General features: G+C 37.9%; 1 protein-coding gene across 4 annotated transcripts in view; it reads right to left on the reverse strand.

The window, feature by feature from the left end:
• Positions 1 to 900: 900 nt before the first annotated feature.
• Positions 901 to 18,805, reverse strand: part of COP1 (COP1 E3 ubiquitin ligase) — a 224,457-nt gene continuing 206,552 nt past the window's right edge. For 3 of the 4 annotated variants that reach the window (XM_005217087.5, XM_005217088.5, XM_059875396.1), the window contains 2 exons: positions 3,381 to 3,425; positions 901 to 1,236 (listed from right to left, as the gene is read on the reverse strand). In XM_005217087.5, the coding sequence (XP_005217144.2) occupies positions 1,219 to 1,236; positions 3,381 to 3,425 (63 nt within the window). In that variant the 3' untranslated portion in view covers positions 901 to 1,218. 4 annotated transcript variants of the gene reach the window in all.

The following is an 18,805-nucleotide window of genomic DNA, read 5'->3' on the forward strand; positions in this document are numbered from 1 at the left end:
CAGAGACCATATGACCTGCAAAGCCTAAAATATTTACTATCTGGCCCTTTATTGAAAAAAGGTTTGCTGAGCTTTGATCCAAGTCGATCACCCCATAAGGGTACTAATACCTATGACTACTTTATAGCCATGACTTTATAAAATAAGTTGGTTTGTCTGCATTAGTACTTATTTAGGGCTTCCCTGGTAGCTCAGCTGGTAAAGAATCTGCCTGCAATGCAGGAGATCCTGGTTCATTTGCTTCCTGGGTCGGGAAGATCCGCTGGAGAAGGAATAGGCTATCCACTCCAGTATTCTTGGGCTTCCTTGGTGGCTCAGCTTGTAAAGAATCTGCCTGAAATGTGGGAGACCTGGGTTTGATCTCTGAGTTGAGAAGATACCCTGGACAAGAGAATGGCTACCCACTCCGGTATTCTGGCCTGGAGAATTCCATTGACTGTATAGTCCATGGGGTTGCAAAGAGTCAGACATGACTGAGTGACTTTCACTTTCACTTTAAGGCCTTATGGGTGACACTTCAAAGGCAAAGACAGAGACAGCTGTCACAGACTGATATCCCCTTTCTGTCTGAATGTGGCCTCAATAGGTCAACGTGGTAGACCCTTGGCCAGATCCAGAGGAACTGAGGAATATACTACTTGCTGATGATACAACTGGTCAGAGGATGAAGACAAAACTTCATAAGGTGAAGTTAATAATGTCCCCATTGATTGTAAACATTAAATTTACTGAAAAGAATCCATATGCTTTACATTTATGTTGATATGCATAATTCCAAAGAGGTAGGAAATATGGATCTTACAAATTATTCACCAGTATATTGTAATTCAGGTGTGCTATGCTTCTTAAAAAGACAAAATTATCTTTTGCCACATTTGACAAAAAGTTTCCCAGCTCAGCTGTGGCTCAATAAACTTTTATTATTTTTTTGTTATTTATTTTTATTCAAAAGAATTTGTTTCCCTATCACAAAAATTAGATAAGCATACCACCAACAGCAGCAAAGTCCGTAGAGTTACATTGATGGTGGAGAGTTCACTGGGTATTCCCAATGTCCCGAAGGTCAAAAGGAGGAAAAACAGGGGGAAAAAAATACTCAAAACAAATCCAAAACCCATGGTGACTTTGGGGAGAGACACTGCAGGATCTGTCTTCTCTTATTGTCGGCTGCAGATGTATTTCAGCAGGATCTAGTACAATTTAACTTGAGCAAACCCTTCATACCAACTCTAGCACCTAATAGGGAGAAAAAAGAATCAGTATAAAAAAACAGTTTTACAATATAGAAAAAGTTTAATCAGTCTTTATTAAATTGTAAATAAAGAACCAAACCCAGTAATGGTTTCCCAATTGCTAAAATGCCAAACAATTTGAAGGGGTTAGACATTAATCCATTCTTACTTTCAATCTGATAGCTGCATGAACTCTTTCAGGTTAGTTATCTCTACAGTTAGCTAGGGTGCCTTTGAGATAAACTACATAAAAAATAAAGATAAATGACTGACTGATGCACAGCGTGAATATGATGTTTTTGGAATATTATGTTGGTATCTTTCCACAATCATAAGAAAAAATTTAACTATTACTGTTTAGAATTTTAATCTATTTCTTGCATTAACAAGTATCTCAAAATGATCAAGGTATTCAAGACCTAAAATTTAATCTTTCCCTATTGCTTCTTTTATTTTCTAGTCAACTGTCTGGGTGTCAAGATATTTTGTCAGCTATTAGAGTAGCACCTTATCATACAAAAAAAAATTGTGATATTGCTAAAACTAAAAATAAGAAAAAGCAATGATCAGTTATAAAAAGAGTAGAAGAAATGACTGTGAAAGGACACTGAATGTGAAGACAATTATGAGTACTGTCAAAAAGGATCATGTTAGGTAGAGACTGTAATTCTAGGTGGCTAAGAATTAAAGGAGCAACTTATAGCCTGCTGTGCTAAGGCTTGAGTTATACCTGTGTTTCCCTAATGTCTTTACATTTGGCAAGCACGTTACTTTACATAAGAGGTCAGGGCTGCTGAACAGAAATCTTAGATTTATCACTGAGATTCTATAAGTATGTATGTAGCTTTGAGCTTTCTGTAGATACATTAGCGATCCCAATTGCCTCAAAGGCCAAACATGTAGAAGAATAAAGTACAGCTTTTTCAATACAAGCCTTGCCATGAGAATAAAGAGAAACTGAGAGACTATAGAATCACTTAAAATGGAGAGTCTAAGATCTTCTACCATCTTGTATGAGGCTTCCATAACATAGCACTGGCTTTTGTCCATGACTCTCTAATAAGGCTTCCCAAATAAAAGAAAGCAGATACATAAAAGAAGTATGCCATGTACATTCATTTGACCAGCTGATGGTGCTGTCCTGCTTTGCGTTTGCTCCTTTCATCTCTGCAGGACAGTGTGTGAGGCTTGGATTTGCTCTCTTGATTACTGGGTCATTCTCCACTCAGGGTGAGTGGAAGGAAGCCATGGCAAAATTAATGTTAAGTGGCAGGGAAATAGATACATCTTATTTAAAAAAATGCATTTGGATACTTCTATATCAGCAGAGATTATGTGGAAAGAACTGGTACCCACAGACTAAGTGCTAGTCAAACCCATGTAGTAAAAACCCTTCTCCAAGACGACGTTTTGTTTAAAAGCTCGCTGCTTAGCTCAGGGTTTATTTATCCAATGTACTGGGCCTACGTGCTGAGCATCCAATGGTGCAACTAGATAAACTTTTTTATTTCCTTGAGCCCCTAACTACCAAGAAAAGTATGTGGAATACTGTATCTGAATTTGGGAATGAGACGTGAGTGAAGAGACTAAACGTGAAGAGGCTAAATCAAAGTTTTCAGATTATACCAATGGCATGATCACATGATCAATCAACTTTCAACAGAAAAGAAGAATTCCTTTTCTTCCCCTAGCAATTGAGGAAAAATCTACTTGTCAAGATAGAAAAGGGAGAAAAACTCGAGGAAGAGAAGAATACAATAAGAGTTAAAGACATTTTAACATTTGCCAAGTGTCTAAGCATCTGTTGCTGTATCCTGGATCCTGTCCCCTGAATATCCAGCGGGATAGCTGCACTGGGATAACGGAAGCTGAACAGTGAGCGGCCCATGGTGAGTGCTTAGTAGTCTTCATCTGGTTGTCATTCTGACCGCCTTTCAGGCCCTTCAGCATTTGTATAACATCTAACAAGTACTATCATCTTCTCCAAAGTTGCAAGCTACCTATTCTTTTCCCCTTCAATCAAAGCCATTTCCAAGCAGACAGACTCATGATTTGGCATGCTCTCTAAGGCTTAGTACAACTCTATATTTCCATGTTATAGTTACAGTCTGCTATAGCCTAAAAATGGAGATGTATAAAATAGCTTACCTTAATTGTACCCTGACTGTTAGCAGCAATCAGCACATTGGACTCCTGGAAAAGAACAAGAACTTTTAGAGTACAGAGAAGATTTCCTGCAGGGCAGCCCAGGAGAATAATTTCCTCTTCATCCTTCTTTCTTTCACTATACCCAAAGACACCAATACAATCTAAACTGGAGAACCAACTTTAACATGTTTTTAACTATGAATTATAAAATCAAAATCCCATATTGTGAGGATTAGATTTAATAAAAAAAAAAATACAGTTGGAAGCAGCATAGGAAACTTTCAAATGTAAAGAAAAATAAAAGAGAAACAGACTGTCACTAGGAGGAAAGCCAAGAGAAACAAAGACTGAAACAAAGCACAAATAATAACTTGAGAAAAACAAAGTACACGATTCTTTTCATAGACAACTTCCCCTTCATTCATTTTATCCTTAAGAAACCAGTAATTGGTATACATCTCTATGTACAGCTATTTGCTATTAGGAAAACAAAATAAAACAGAATGTGAATATTCATCTGGAGACAGATGGCTGTCTTTCTTTTCAACTATTCTATCACTCACTATATGCATTTTAAAAACCTTGGTGATTGCTTCAAACAGAATGCATGTGGCAACATATTGTTTAAATATTCTAAGCCTTAAGAAAAAACTATTTCTCTGGAAAGCAGAAAGGATGGAAAAGGAAATAGACACGACTGGGTTTACCAGAGAGAATCTCACTGAGTAGGAAGAGCTGGGACATGCCTTCTGTTGTAAAGAGTCTAATAGGCTTTGAGCTTTGGAGTGTATACAGGTCTTTTTGTTTTTCAGAGCAGGCAGTCAGAAGGAAGTAAACAGATTCAAAACTGCCATAGAGACCATTTGACTGATGTGAAGTCCAAGTCCAAATAATAGCTCTCAGAAACAGATAAAGTGGTCAAACGTCACTGAAGGATGGGATCTGCCTGAATATCCTACAGGTTTCATCAGAAAGTGATGAAAAGAAAGAACACTTTTGATTTGTATTCTGGGAAAGTTACTGCAACCAATCTTGAGTTAAACCTTAGTTTCTTTGATGCAAAGCATCTGTGCTCTACCAACATCTCTATTTCTATCATTTAACTTTCTCCTGGCTTGCAAGTAAAGTTACCTTTGAAAACTGTTCACCTGGTTGCTACTGGTATAGGAGGAAAAAAATCATCTCTTCCGCTAATCCCAAATTTGGGGATCAGACTATTTCTTGGATGCAGTCAGTGGTGACAGCATCAATGGTCAGCAGTATCAGGAAGGAATAGAGAGGACTTCCCTTGGATAGGAATCTGCCTGCCAGTGCAGGGGACGTGGGTTCAATGCCCGGTCCAGGAAGATTTCACATACCTCGGAGCAACTAAGCCCATGAGCCACAACTCCTGAGCCCACATGCTGCCACTCCTGCACTCTGTGCACCTAGGGCCTGCGTTCCACAACAAGAGGAGCCACGGCAATGAGAAGCCACGGCACGACCACCAGAGCGTAGTCCCCACTGCCGTAACTAGAGAAGGCCCGAGCAGCGGTGAAGACCCAGCACAGCCAAAAATAAACAAATAAGACATAAAAAGGAAGGACTGAAGCCATGCTTTTTCTGCAAGTGGGCACGGGCATTGCTGATGACAGGGTTTGGAACACAGAACCCTCAAATATGGCACATTGGCATATTGGATATTTCAAGCTAAAGGATTTCAAGAAAATGGCAGAAGCAGGAAGGCTACTCTGCACTTCCACACCTCCTTCCCTTCTCCCCTAAAACAAAATTCTCATGTGGGAAGTGTCCTCCCTATACCAAGGAAAGGAACATCCTTATCTCCAACAACAAAGGAATGCTAAGAACAATCAGAGTTTCCTGCGGCTTACTACTCCTGAGTACAATTACCTCATACTCCCTAACCTATCACATTGCTTCATGACCCCTCACTCTTCAAAAAAACACAGCAGAGAATACACAGGTCTACTTCCCTGGGTCTTCATTTCCTTATGGAGGCTTTCATGTCATGTAAAACATATTAAATAAATCTATATGCTTTCCCCCTGTTAACTTGTCTGTCAGCATTTACAGACCCAGTTTAGGACCCTAAGAGAGTAATGAAAAACCTTTTCTTCCCTGTTGTTCAATTGCTAAGTGGTGTCTGACTCTTTATGACCCCATGGACTGCTGCATGCCAGGCTTCCCTGTCCTTCATTACCTCCTGGAGTTTGCTCAAATTCATGTCCACTGAGTCGGTGATGCTATCTAACCATCTCATCCTCTGTCACCCCCTTCTCCTCCTGCCCTCAATCTTTCTCAGCATCAGGGTCTTTTCCAATGAATTGGCTCTTCACATCAGGTGGCCAAAGGACTGGAGCTTGGGCTTATTTCCTAGCTGAGCATTTCCCTTAAATCAGCACATAAGAGTTGGACCATAAAGAAAGCCGAGTGCTGAAGAATTGATGCTTTTGAACTGTGGTGTTGGAGAAGACTCTTGAGAGTCCCTTGGACTGCAAGGAGATCCAACCAGTCAATCCTAAAGGAAATCAGTCCTGAGTATTCATTGGAAGGACTGATGCTGAAGCTCCAATCATTTAGTCACCTGATGCGAAGAACTGACTCATTGGAAAAGACCCTGAGGCTGGGAAAGATTGAAAACAGGAAGAGAAGAGGACAACAGAGAATGAGGTGGTTGAATGGCATCACCAAATCAATGGACATGAGTTTGAGCAAGCTCTAGGAGTTGGTGATGGACAGGGAAGCCTGGCGTGCTGCAGTCCATGGGGTGACAAAGAGTCAGACATGACTGAGTGACTGAACTGAACTGAACAGCACATATATTCTTGAAAACAGTAACATAGGAAAATAGCATTCACTATCAGAATTATTTCAATATCCACTTTGGGGAATTATCGGCTATCACTGGGACTGAACGTGCACAGAGTTAATACATCCATATGGGGGGCGGTGGTTGCGATAGGGGGTATTCCCAAATCCCTCTTATTTATCTACTCTTTTAGTAACTAAGTTCAGAAATTGGTTGGAGTGAGTTTTAGGCATCTTTAGGGAATACAATAAGTCACTGTGAGCTTCTCAAAAGGCGGAATTTCTGTATGTGCAGCAGAAAACAACAAAAAGAGGCACTGTAGTATAATGTGATTTCTTCCTAGCAAGAACTTTAAACAAGCTGCTTAAAGCTAGATGCGGCAGTCACCAAGAATTGCTCATAACATCAGGATAATGAAAAATTTATGGCCCAAAGCTACCTCTCTTTCTGCCATTTTGGTTCGAGTCATCTTTCAATACAGAAGAAAGTAGAAAAACCTGGTGGAGATGAAGACTCATCCTGAGGGAAATCCACCTCCGCCAATTACAGAGATTATTAATTATACAACATAAATTTGTAATTCTTCAAAGGCTGGAAGAACCTCTGAAAAAACATGGTATATTACCATACAGTATGAAATTGTATGCTCAATATAAGAAAGTTAACTTGAAACACTTTTTCCTGTGGAGACAGATGAAATATCTCATTTACAAATAAGCTAACACAGAGAGTGACTGCCCAGTTGCAACTGTCTTTCAGGACTAGTATATAGGTAACTGAGTCCTAAGAACTTTTAGAAACACTCAAAACTATTAAACATGACAAAAAATAAAAGAAAAATAATAGGTTCACTTCTCAGTATGCCCCTCCCTCCAAAGCAAACAAATGTATTAAAAAGGGATTTAGGATTAAACTGCGGAGAAGGCAATGGCAACCCACTCCAGTACTCTTGCCTGGCAAATCCCATGGACAGAGGAGCCTGGTAGGCTGTAGTCCATGGGGTCGCTAGGAGTCGGACACGACTGAGCGACTTCACTTTCACTTTTCACTTTCATGCATTGGAGAAGGAAATGGCAACCCACTCCAGTATTCTTGCCTGGAGAATCCCAGGGACGGGTAGCCTGGTGGGCTGCTGTCTCGGGTCGCACAGAGTCAGACACGACTGAAGCGACTTAGCAGCAGCAGCAGGAGTAAACTGTCTTTTAGAAAGGCAGATAATAGCTTAAGATAAATGAATTTTTACATGCAAAAGAAAAATAAAACCAGGTATTTTACTTCAGCGTAGAGGTACAGAGGTGATAAGTACAAGGTTATTACTTAGCTTCTGAGTAATTCTTGTTTGCATTTTGAATGACTAGTAATTCTTGGCTGTAGCCTACCAGAGCGCTAATGTAAATAAATAAGTTCTGGCTCAATGTATTGTTTTTACTCGCTAAATAAAATAAAAATGCCAGTCAGTAGTTCTCATTATTTTCTCCCTCTTAAAAACTGGCAGTTTTCCTATAAAGACTTCCTCAAGGTTAAGATAATAACGCTTCTACTATTTTCTTCTTAAGATAAAGAGATTAAAAAAGACAATGGAAAAATCAGCAGCAAGTCTTTTACAAAAGTAGAAGACAAATACATAAGCATATACCAACTTACTGAGAAAGCCGGAGATAGATACCACAGTAACTTACACTGCAACAAAACTAGCATCCACTGGAACTGTTTCTTCTTTGCCAGCTTGCCTACGAAAGAGTTACTAGCTACTACATTAAAATCCTGAGCAATTGAGAATTGACAATTACTTATTTAGCTTGAAACTGGAGGATATAGTCCTAGAGATAGTCATAATTGATTTTAAATGTGAAGTTGCTTACTAGATATATAAATATGTGATTAAGAAACTTCTATTTCTGGCTGGTAACAGCCTTCTACCTTAAACAGGCAGAAAACTGAACAAAATATAAAAGACAGCACTGGACAACAGGCAGAACAGGACTGTGATTACAAGAGGAAAAACGAAAAAGGTCATCCTCCAGTCACCTCAGCTTTCTGCCTGGAGGCCATTTCTGGACACAGAGCAAGGGAGGGGGATCCAAATAGAACAGAGAGGAATCTCAGAAGACCACAGCAGAGTACGGTGAGGAGACAGAGGTGTAAGCATGGGGTATCTGTGAACAGCTGGAATTTGTAGGGCACAGTACCACAGAGGAGAAAGCTACTTAAAAGTACAGTTCCAGGAATCTGTATTGGGTGCCCTTGATTGTACATCAGAATGTGAGCACTGTGTGCTCACAGGGTGAAACTACACAAAGCCAGAAAAATAACAATGGAAAGCGAAAGTACAACTACTGAGAATATGCTAGAATTCACACAGGGTTAGATGTCGGAGTTTAGACAAACCAGAGTGAAGACAACATTCAATGCCCCCACTTAATAGAGTCCTCAGAGGGTCAGGCCTTATCAGTAGGGCTAACCTAGCCTTAAAACAAATGTTCCTCTAGACCAGGGATTAGCAAACTGACCCTATGGACTAAATCCAGCCCAAAGTGCCTGCGTTTTAAGCTTCACTTTTAGTAGAACCCAGCCGTAGGCATCAGTTTACAGTTGACTCTGGTTCCACATCTGAGGATTTAACCAACAGTGGATCAGAAATATTTTTGGGAAAAAAAATCTAGATAGATCCAAAATGCTAAACTGAATTTGCTATTTGTGGCATCATTTGATTTACAAGTATTTACAAAGCATTTACATTGAATTAGATACTATAAATGATACAGAGATGACAAAGTATACAGGAGGACGTGCTAGATTACATGTAAATACTATGCCATTTTATACAAAGACTTGAGTGTCTATGGATTTTGGTATCTGTTGGAGGTCTTGGAAGCAGTCCCCTGTGAATACCAAGGACTGTAGGTAAGTACTGTCTATAGCTGTTCTGGCACTACAGTAGCAGAATTGAGGAAGTGCAACAGAGACCATATGGCCTGTAAAGGCTAGAATCTTTGTGATGTGGTCCTTTAAGAAAGAGTTTTGCTAACTGCTACTTTAGTTATCCTGCTGCTGCTGCTAAGTCGCTTCAGTCGTGTCTGACTCTGTGCGACCCCATAGACGGCAGCCCACCAGGCTCCCCCTGTCCCTGGGATTCTCCAGGCAAGAACACTGGAGTGGGTTGCCATTTCCTTCTCCAATGCATGAAAGTGAAAGTGAAGTCGCTCAGTCGTGTCTGACTCTTAGCGACCCCACGGACTGCAGCCTACCAGGCTCCTCCGTCCATGGGATTTTCCAGGCAAGGGTACTGGAGTGGGTGCCACTGCCTTCTCCGTTATCCTAATAAAGTTTAAAAACCAAGTGTCAAAAGAATCAACTTTGTCTCCAAAAACTCAACTTTCGGTCAAAACAAACTTCAATACTCTTAAAAGAATTAAACAAAATCTAGACACTCAACAATAAAGCATTCACAATATATAGCATTTCAGAGGCAAAAATAGTCAGGAAAAAATTTCAATGAGTAGAACCAGATGTAGAAATGAAAATATAATAGAAGTAACAAATGAAGACTTTAAAGTAAGTATAATTATATTCAAATATTTAAAGGAAACAATGGTCTTAATGAGAAAAGAAATGAAAGATATAATATAAAAATCAAATGGAATTTCTTCACTTGAAAAGGATAGTATCTGAAATGAAAAATTAATTGGATGGGCATAACAATAGATAAGACAGTGAAGATTAAAGTAACAATAAATGTGGCAACACAGGAAAAAAGAATCAAAACTGACACAAAGGCTGGAAAGAAAGAAAAAAATATTAGTATTTACGTAAACCATAGGACAATATGCAATCTAATAAATGTGTAATTGGAATTTCAAACAAAGGAGAAGGGACCGAAAAGGTATATGATGATATAAAACCAAAATTTTTCCAAATGTGAAAACCCATAATCTTGGAAGCTTAATATTCAAGTAGAAAAAGGCACAACACTAATATATTAAGATACATCATAAACTACTAAAAATGAGTAAGAAAATCTTGAAAACTGCCAGAGGAAAAAAAGGACATGTTGTATAAAATAAACAGAGTAGGAGAAGGCAATGGCACCCCACTCCAGTACTCTTGCCTGGAAAATCCCATGGACGGAGGGGCCTGGTGGGCTGCAGTCCATGGGGTCGCACAGAGTCAGACACGACTGAAGTGACTTAGCAGCAGTAGCAGCAGCAGAGAGATCAGAAAGGGGAGTGTCCACATCCTATCAAGATTCACACAGATCCCTTGGAGCCTCTTCCTCATATTAAAATGATGACAGCATTCTGACTCGTGTGAGGTGTGACAGCTCATCGTAGTTTTGATTTGCATTTCTCTAATAATGAGCAATGTTGAGCATCTTCTCATGTGTTTGTTAGCCATCTGTATGTCTTCTTTGGAGAAATGTCTGTTTAGGTCTTTTTCCCACTTTTTGATTGGGTTGTTTCTTTTTCTGGCATTGAGTTGTATGAGCTGCTTGTATATACTGGAAACTAATCCTCTGTCAGTTGTTTCATTTGCTGTTATTTTCTCCCATTCTGAAGGCTGTATTTTCACCTTGTTTATAGTTTCCTTTGCTGTGAAAAAGCATTTAAGTTTAATCAGGTCCCACCTGTTTACTTTGTTTTTATTTCCATTACTCTAGGAGGTGGGTCATAGAGGGTCTTGCTTTGATTTATGTCATCAAGTGTTCTGCCTATGTTTTCCTCAAAGAGTTTTATAGTTTCTGGTCTTACATTCAGGTCTTAAATCCATTTCTAGTTTATCTTTGTGTATAGTGTTAGGAAGGGGTCTAATTTCATTCTTTTATATGTAGCTGTCCAGTTTTCCCAGCACCATTTATTGAAGAGGCTGTCTTTGCTCCATTGTATATTCTTGCCTCCTTTGTCAAAAATAAGGTACCCATAAGTGCATGGGTTTATTTCTGGGCTTTCTATCTTGTTCCACTGGTCTATATTTCTGTTTTTGTGCCAGTACCACGTCTTGATGACTGTAGCTTTGTAGTAAAATCTGAAGTCAGGAAGGTTGATTCCTCCAGCTCCATTCTTCTTTTTCAAGACTGCTTTGGCTATTCAGGGTCTTTTGTGTTTCCATAAGAATGGACACTGGTCAGAATGGCCATTAATAAAAAGTTTACAAACAATAAATGCTGGAGATGGTGTGGAGAAAAGGGAACACTCTTGCACTGTTGCTAGGAATGTAAATTGATACAGCTACTGTGGAAGATGGTACGGCGATTCCTTAAAAAAAACTAGGAATAAAGCCACCATAAGGCCCAGCAATCCCACTCCTAGGCATATATCCCAAGGAAACCAAAATTGAAAAAGACACACGTATCCCATTGTTCACTGCAGCACTATTTACAAAAGCTAGAACATGGAAGCAACCTAGATGTCCATCGACAGATGAATGGATAAAGAAATTGTGGTACATATACACAATGGAATATTACTTAGCCATAAAAGGGAATGCATTTGAGTCAGTTCTGATGAGGTGGATGAACCTAGGACCTATTATACAGAGTGAAGTGAGTCAGAATGAGAAAGATAAATACTGTATTCTAATGAAAATATACAGACTCTAGAAAAATGGTACTGAAGAATTTATTTACAGGACAGCAATGAAGAAACTGTGTGGGTCACAATAAACTGTGCAAAATTCTGAAAGAGATGGGAATACAAGACCACCTGACCTGCCTCTTGAGAAATCTGTATGCAGGTCAGGAAGCAACAGTTAGAACAGACATGGAACAACAGAGTGGTTGCAAATAGGAAAAGGAGTATGTCAAGGCTGTATATGGTCACCCTGCTTATTTAACTTATATGCAGAGGACATCATGAGAAACACTGGGCTGGAAGAAGCACAAGCTGGAATCAAGATTGCCGGGAGAAATATCAATAACCTCAGATATGCAGATGACACCACTGTTATGGCAGAAAGTGAAGAGGAACTAAAAAGCCTCTTGATGAAAGTGAAAGAGGAGAGGGAAGAAGTTGGCTTAAAGCTCAACATTCAGAAAACAAAGATCATGGCATCCGGTCCCATCACTTCATGGCAAATAGATGGGGAAACAGTGAAAATAAATAAACAGACTTTATTTTTGAGGGCTCCAAAATCACTGCAGATGGTAACTGCAGCCATGAAATTAAAAGACACTTAATCCTTGGAAGGAAAGTTATGACCAACCTAGATAGCATATTCAAAAGCAGAGATATTATATTACTTTGCCAACAAAGGTCCGTCTAGTCAAGGCTATGGTTTTTCCTGTGGTCATGTATGGATGTGAGAGTTGGACTGTGAAGAAAGCTGGGCGCCGAAGAATTGATGCTTTTGAACTGTGGTGTTGGAGAAGACTCTTGAGAGTCCCTTGGACTGCAAGGAGATCCAACCAGTCCATTCTGAAGGAGATCAGTCCTGGGGGTTCATTGGAAGGACTGATGCTAAAGCTGAAACTCCAATACTTTGGCCACCTCATGCGAAGAGTTGACTCATTGGAAAAGACTCTGATGCTGGGAGGGATTGGGGGCAGGAGGAGAAGGGGACGACAGAGGATGAGATGACTGGATGGCATCACTGACTCGATGGACATGAGTTTGAGTGAACTCTGGGAGTTAGTGATGGACAGGGAGGCCTAGCGTGCTTCAATTTATGGGGTCGGAAAGAGTCAGACACGACTGACTGAACTGAACTGAACTGAATGAAGAAACAGACATAGAGAATAGACTTATGGACATCAGGAGAGGGGAGGAAAGGGTGAGATGTATGAAAAGAGTAACATGGAAACTTACATTACCATATGTAAAATAGACAGCCAACGGGAATTTGCTGTATGGCTCAGGAAACTCAAACAGGGGCTCTGTATCATCCAGAGGGGTGGGATGGGGTGGGAGATGGGAGGGAGGTTCGAAAGGTGGGGACATATGTATACCTATGGCTGATTCATGTTGATGTTTGGCAGAAAACAACAAAATTCTGTACAGCAATTATCCTTCAATAAAAAAATAAATTAAAAAAAAAAAAGAATGACGACAGCAAAGCCACAGGAAGACACCCTCTTCTTCCCTGGTAAGAGCTCAGCCAATGAGAGACAGGCACAACTCAGCTAAGAAAAAGTCATGGACTCTTGTCTACTGCAGCTCTCTCAGCTTCCTCTCCCCTCTCCAAGAGTTCTCCTCTCCATTTTGCTGGACACTTGCACATGACTCAACATAGCTGCAGACGCTAAATTGCAATTCTTTGATGATCCTGAAAAACTCATTTTTGCTGGAGAAATAGCTGTTTTATGTTAACAATTACATATAGAAGAACAAGGGCACCAACTGTCATCAGAGGTAATTTAAGCCAATAAGACATAGCTTTTTTAAGAGGATGAGGAAAAAACCTATCAACCTAGAAATATTATATAAAAAGAAAGATATTTTGACAACAACTAAAGCTAAGGGAGCAGCATAGATGCACTGTAAAAACTGTTTCAGGAAGTTCTTATAAAACATGAAACCTTAAATCTAAACAAAATGATGGAGAGTGCTAGAAATGATCGATATGTGATAAACATAAAAGATGTTTGCTTTCTTGTTTTTTAATTTTAACAGATAATCACCAATTAAAGCATAAATAATAACAATATATTATGCTATTAAAAATAGAAGCAACATGTCAGCAAAAGTACACAGGATAAAAGGGGTAAAAAACAGAAGTACACTGGAATGGTTTTCTGTAATATAAGTGGTATATCTGATGACAGATTGCGATAAGTTAAACATGAATATTGTAAACCTTAGAGAAACCACTAGAAAAGGAAAAGAAACAGTACAGCTAATAAACTTCTAAAGGAGATAAAATGAATTATAAAATATTCAATTAAAAAATGAGAAACATGGGCACAAAGAACAGATAGGCCAAACAGACAACAAATAGCAAGATGGTAGACAATACCTAACTAGACTGGCAAGTAAATGCAGATGGTTTAAATACTACAATTAAAAGGCAGAGATGATAAGACTTGATAAAAGAGCGAGTTTATGTTGCCCACAAGAAACACACTTTAAAGAAAAACAGATATTTTTAAAAAGAGAAAAAATATACCATGTAAACATTAATCATAAGAAAGTCGGGATGGTTCTACTAATATCAGAAGTAGACTTCTGGGAATTTCCTGGTGGTTCAGCGGTTAGAATTCAGTGCTTTCATTGCCATGGCCCACGTTCAACCCCTGGTCAGGGAACTAAGATCCTGCAAGTCACAATGCACAGCCAAAAGGAGAGGGAAAAAAAACAACCAAGCAAAAAACGCATAGAAAGTAGACTTCAGGACACGAATATGACCAGGAATTAGAGAAACATTCTATAATTAAATAAGAGTCCATTAAAAAAACCCTCAATATGACATATAAATAAAACGCAGCTTCAAGACATATGAAGCAAAAACGGATAGAACCAAATTGAAACGGGTAGCTCCACACTGGCGTGTGCAGATTTCAACACTCATCTGTCAATAATTCAAAGAGCAAGGAGATGGAAAATAAAAAAAATATATAAAAGACTTGAATAATACTATCAGAAACAAATTGAACAAATTAATATTTACATAAAATCTTAAATGGTAAAAATACACATTCTTAAGCTACCTAAAAAGTATATACCAAGACAGACCATGAGCCCAGACTATTAAACATATCTCAGCTCATTTAAAAGAATGAAACCATGTAAGTGTGGACTCTGACCAAACAGACCTAAAGCAGAAATCAGTAACAAGAGACACCTGGAATATTTGGAGATTTTTAAACACTCTTATATGACATAGGGATCAAAAAAGAAATCACAAGGAAATAAGAAGCAATATACTGAAAGATACTGAGAAAACAATATGTTAAAATTTGTGTAATACACTTAAGGGCTTCCCTGGTGGCTCAGTGGTAAAGAACCTGCCCACAGTGCAGGAAACGCAGGTTCAATCCCTGGATCAGGAAGATCCCCTGGAGAAGGAAACAGCAACTCGCTCCAGTATTCTTGACTTAGCGACCAAACAATAACAAATACACCTAAAACAGTGCTTACATAGAATTATATCTCTTTATCCTTGTATTGGTAAAGCAGAAAGTTTAATATAAATGATGTAACAGCTTTTGGCTTAAGAAGCTAGGAAAAAAGCAAATTACATACAACAGAAGTATAAATATGGTAGTAATAAAAAGCAGAAACCAAATAAAATAAAAAGACAAAAATGGGCAAAAATTATTAAAAACAAAAGTTCTGGAAATAAAATTGAAAAATTTCTCCAAAAGGAGAGAAAGGGTAAGGTAATAATATCTGGAATGAGGGGATATCACTGGATATCCTACCGATATTTAAAGAAAAAGACAGTATGAGTAGAAAAAACTTAATGCTAATAAAGTTGACACACAATAAAATAAATGAATTACATGAAAGACAATTCAATTCCAAAATATGACAGAAGACCAAGTCAGAAAACAGAGGAGGAAGGAACACTTCCAAATTCAGTTTGAGTCAAACAAAGCAAAAGATATTATTAAAAAATTACAGACCGATTATCTTTATAAATAGATGTTAAAAACTCTTTAAAAATTCCAGTAAAGAGAATTCAGTCATGTATAAAAAGAATAATACACCATGCCCAAGTGGTTTTAATCCAGATATTCTAGGAGGCTTAAATATTTTTTTTAAGACAATGAATGTAATTAACATTTTTAACAGAAGAGAAAAATCATATAATTACAACAGACATGGAAAATGCATTCAACAGAATTCAATACATATTCATAATAAAAACTCTTAGAAAATTAAGAATAGAAAAGAATTCCTCAAGGTGATAAGGAATACCTATGAAAATCTTCCAGCTAATGTCATACTTAATGGTGAAATGTTGAACTAATTCTCAGACTGGGAGCAAGGGCAGGATGCTTGCTATCATCACTTGCATCTAACCCTGCATCAGAGGTCCTACCCAATGGGCAACAGTCAAAGAAAAGAAAGGAAAAGCATACAGATCAGAAATAAAGAAGTAGAGCTGTCTTTATTTGTAAATGACATGGCTGCCTATGTAGAAAGTCTTTAAAAATCTTTAAAACAGCTGCTAGAACAATATTTTGACCTAGTAGGGCTATCAGCTCCAAGGTCATTATATTAAAATTTATTTCTATAAACCAGCAATGAATACTTAGCAAAGGGATTTTTCTAAAAATATCACTTATAATAACTGCTTAGAGACAACTAAAATATATGTAAGATCTACATGTTGAAAATTATAAACTAACACTGAGAGATATTAAGGAACACCTAAATAAACTGACAGAGATACCATGTTCATGGAGAGATACTCCCATAACATAAGGATGGATTTATGTGCAAGTCTTGGTACACAGGATGACAAACAATTTCTTTTTAACCCGAAGACATAGGTCCCTATTAAACAAAATCAGAATATATCCCTTTCCTTATTTAGTCTCCAAATGTTAAGCATGTTAAACTGATTTCTCCTTCGCTCAGAATAATAATTTTGCAGAAAAAATAGAAGATTTTATATTAACAAATCAAATATATAAACCAAGTGGAAAAGTTCCTATTAAAACTTGACCAAGAAGAAATAGAAAACATGAATCATCCTGTAATGTAAAACAGGCATTACATTAAAAGAAAAAAAAGAAACTGAATCAACTGTCAAAAATTTTTTCTACCTCAGGCTCATATGATTTCACCTACACGTTCAATCAAATATTCAAGAAAGAGCAATTCCAATCTTACACATTTTTTTCCATAGGAAGGAACATTCCTTAACTTGTATTATGAAGCTAATATAACTATGAAATCAAAATTTGACAAGTACGATGCAAGAAAGAAAAATTATAAGCCTATGTTATTCATGAAAATAGATGGAAAAATGCTAAACAAAATAGCAGAAGTCAATTTTAACAATATATTGATATAAGGATACTATATCTTGAACAAGTTGGGCTTATTCCAACAACAAAAGATTGGTTTAACAGTAGGAAAAAAAAATGTTACCTGTTACATCAATATTTCAAAAAGAAATATTACATCAATAGGTACAAAAGAAAGCAATAATACACTTTAGCACTCATTAGTGACAAGAAAACTTGACAACTGAAAATGAAACTTCTTCATAAGGGTATCTACAAAAATCCTAAAGTAGAAATCATATATAATAGTGACATAATCAAGTTTTCCTCCTGGCAAGTAACAGGATAAGGATGCCATATATCAAAACCTCTATTTAATATTCTACTAAAGTACCTGGCCATTGGAATAAGTCTAAATGAACAAAATGTACCAAGGTATCAAAATTGGGAAGGTAGATTAAACTTTCTTTACTTGTGGATCATATTGTTGTATACATAAAAAAATCTGTAACATGAAGAAGTGCATAATTAAAATTGATAAGAGAGTCTAGCGAGTCTGCTGGATTGAGAAATGGGAACAATAATGTGCTATTCTTTAGGCACTGTTGATTCTCTCTTAAAATAAGAAATTAGTTTAGTTGAATAGGTAGAATGTGTGGTAAGAATCGAGAGGAAAAGTGAGTGTCTCCCACCTCTCTGTTCTGAGTTCCTGGAGCAATTACTATGATTGGAAATGATTAGATGTGAAATCTTTCCAGATAAATTAGCACCATTACTGTGAATTTCCATTGTATGGCAAAGCTTTCTTAAGATGTAAGGAAATGTGAGTTTTCTATCAGCTGATTCTTTTCTTGTTTGATTTCAGGATATCAAACAACTCTACCCCCAATTTGGGATCTCACGTTTGTAAAAGTGACAAACTGCATTTTATACTCAATTTTAAGTCCCCTGATCACCTCAGAGAGGTCTTTCAGCTTCTCTTACAAAATGAAGCACCTCCACAGAATTCACTTCTGAGTTCTGGGACATGTTAGTAATTGGCCTTCTGAGTGAAATGGACCTAAATCTCTATCTCTAAAATCAAATTGACAAAATATGCAGGCAAATTATGCTACATAGAGTGAAAGTCGCAGAGTGAAATAAACAGTCATTGTGGTCGGAAACACTTGAATTCAAAGCTCTAACATTTCCAAACTATGTCATCCTGGACAAGTTACCAACCTCTCTGACTCTCAGTCTCTTCAAATATCAAATAAAACTAAGCTAATGAAAACTGAGCTCACAGAGCTAAAGGAAGGAAAAAGGAAGGGGACGGATGGGGTGGGAAGAAAACTGAGCTAAGTGAGTTGTCTTTATGAACAGAGACACTTAATGTATCTGGCATATAGTATACATCCTATAAGGAACTGTTTCTAAGTGAGCAAGGTTTTTTTTCCCAAATAGAAAAGTCAGAAGTGTCCAAAATCATGAGAAAATGAATAAATTGTTTAATAGTATGTTATTAGATTTGGGCATTAGATGGTATTGGTGAATTCTTGCTTCTCAGGTGGCTCAGTGGTAACGAATCTGCCTGCCAAAGCAGAAGACTTGGGTTTGATCTCTGGGTCAGGAAGATTCCGTGGAGGAGGAAATGGCAATCTACTCCAGGATTCTTGCCTGGAAAATCCCATGGACAGGGGAGCCTGGTGGGCTACAGTCCATGGGGTCCCAAAGATTGGGAAAGGAGTA

The sequence above is a fragment of the Bos taurus genome, chromosome 16 (genome assembly GCF_002263795.3).
Source record: "Bos taurus isolate L1 Dominette 01449 registration number 42190680 breed Hereford chromosome 16, ARS-UCD2.0, whole genome shotgun sequence".
Taxonomy (NCBI): domain Eukaryota; kingdom Metazoa; phylum Chordata; class Mammalia; order Artiodactyla; family Bovidae; genus Bos; species Bos taurus.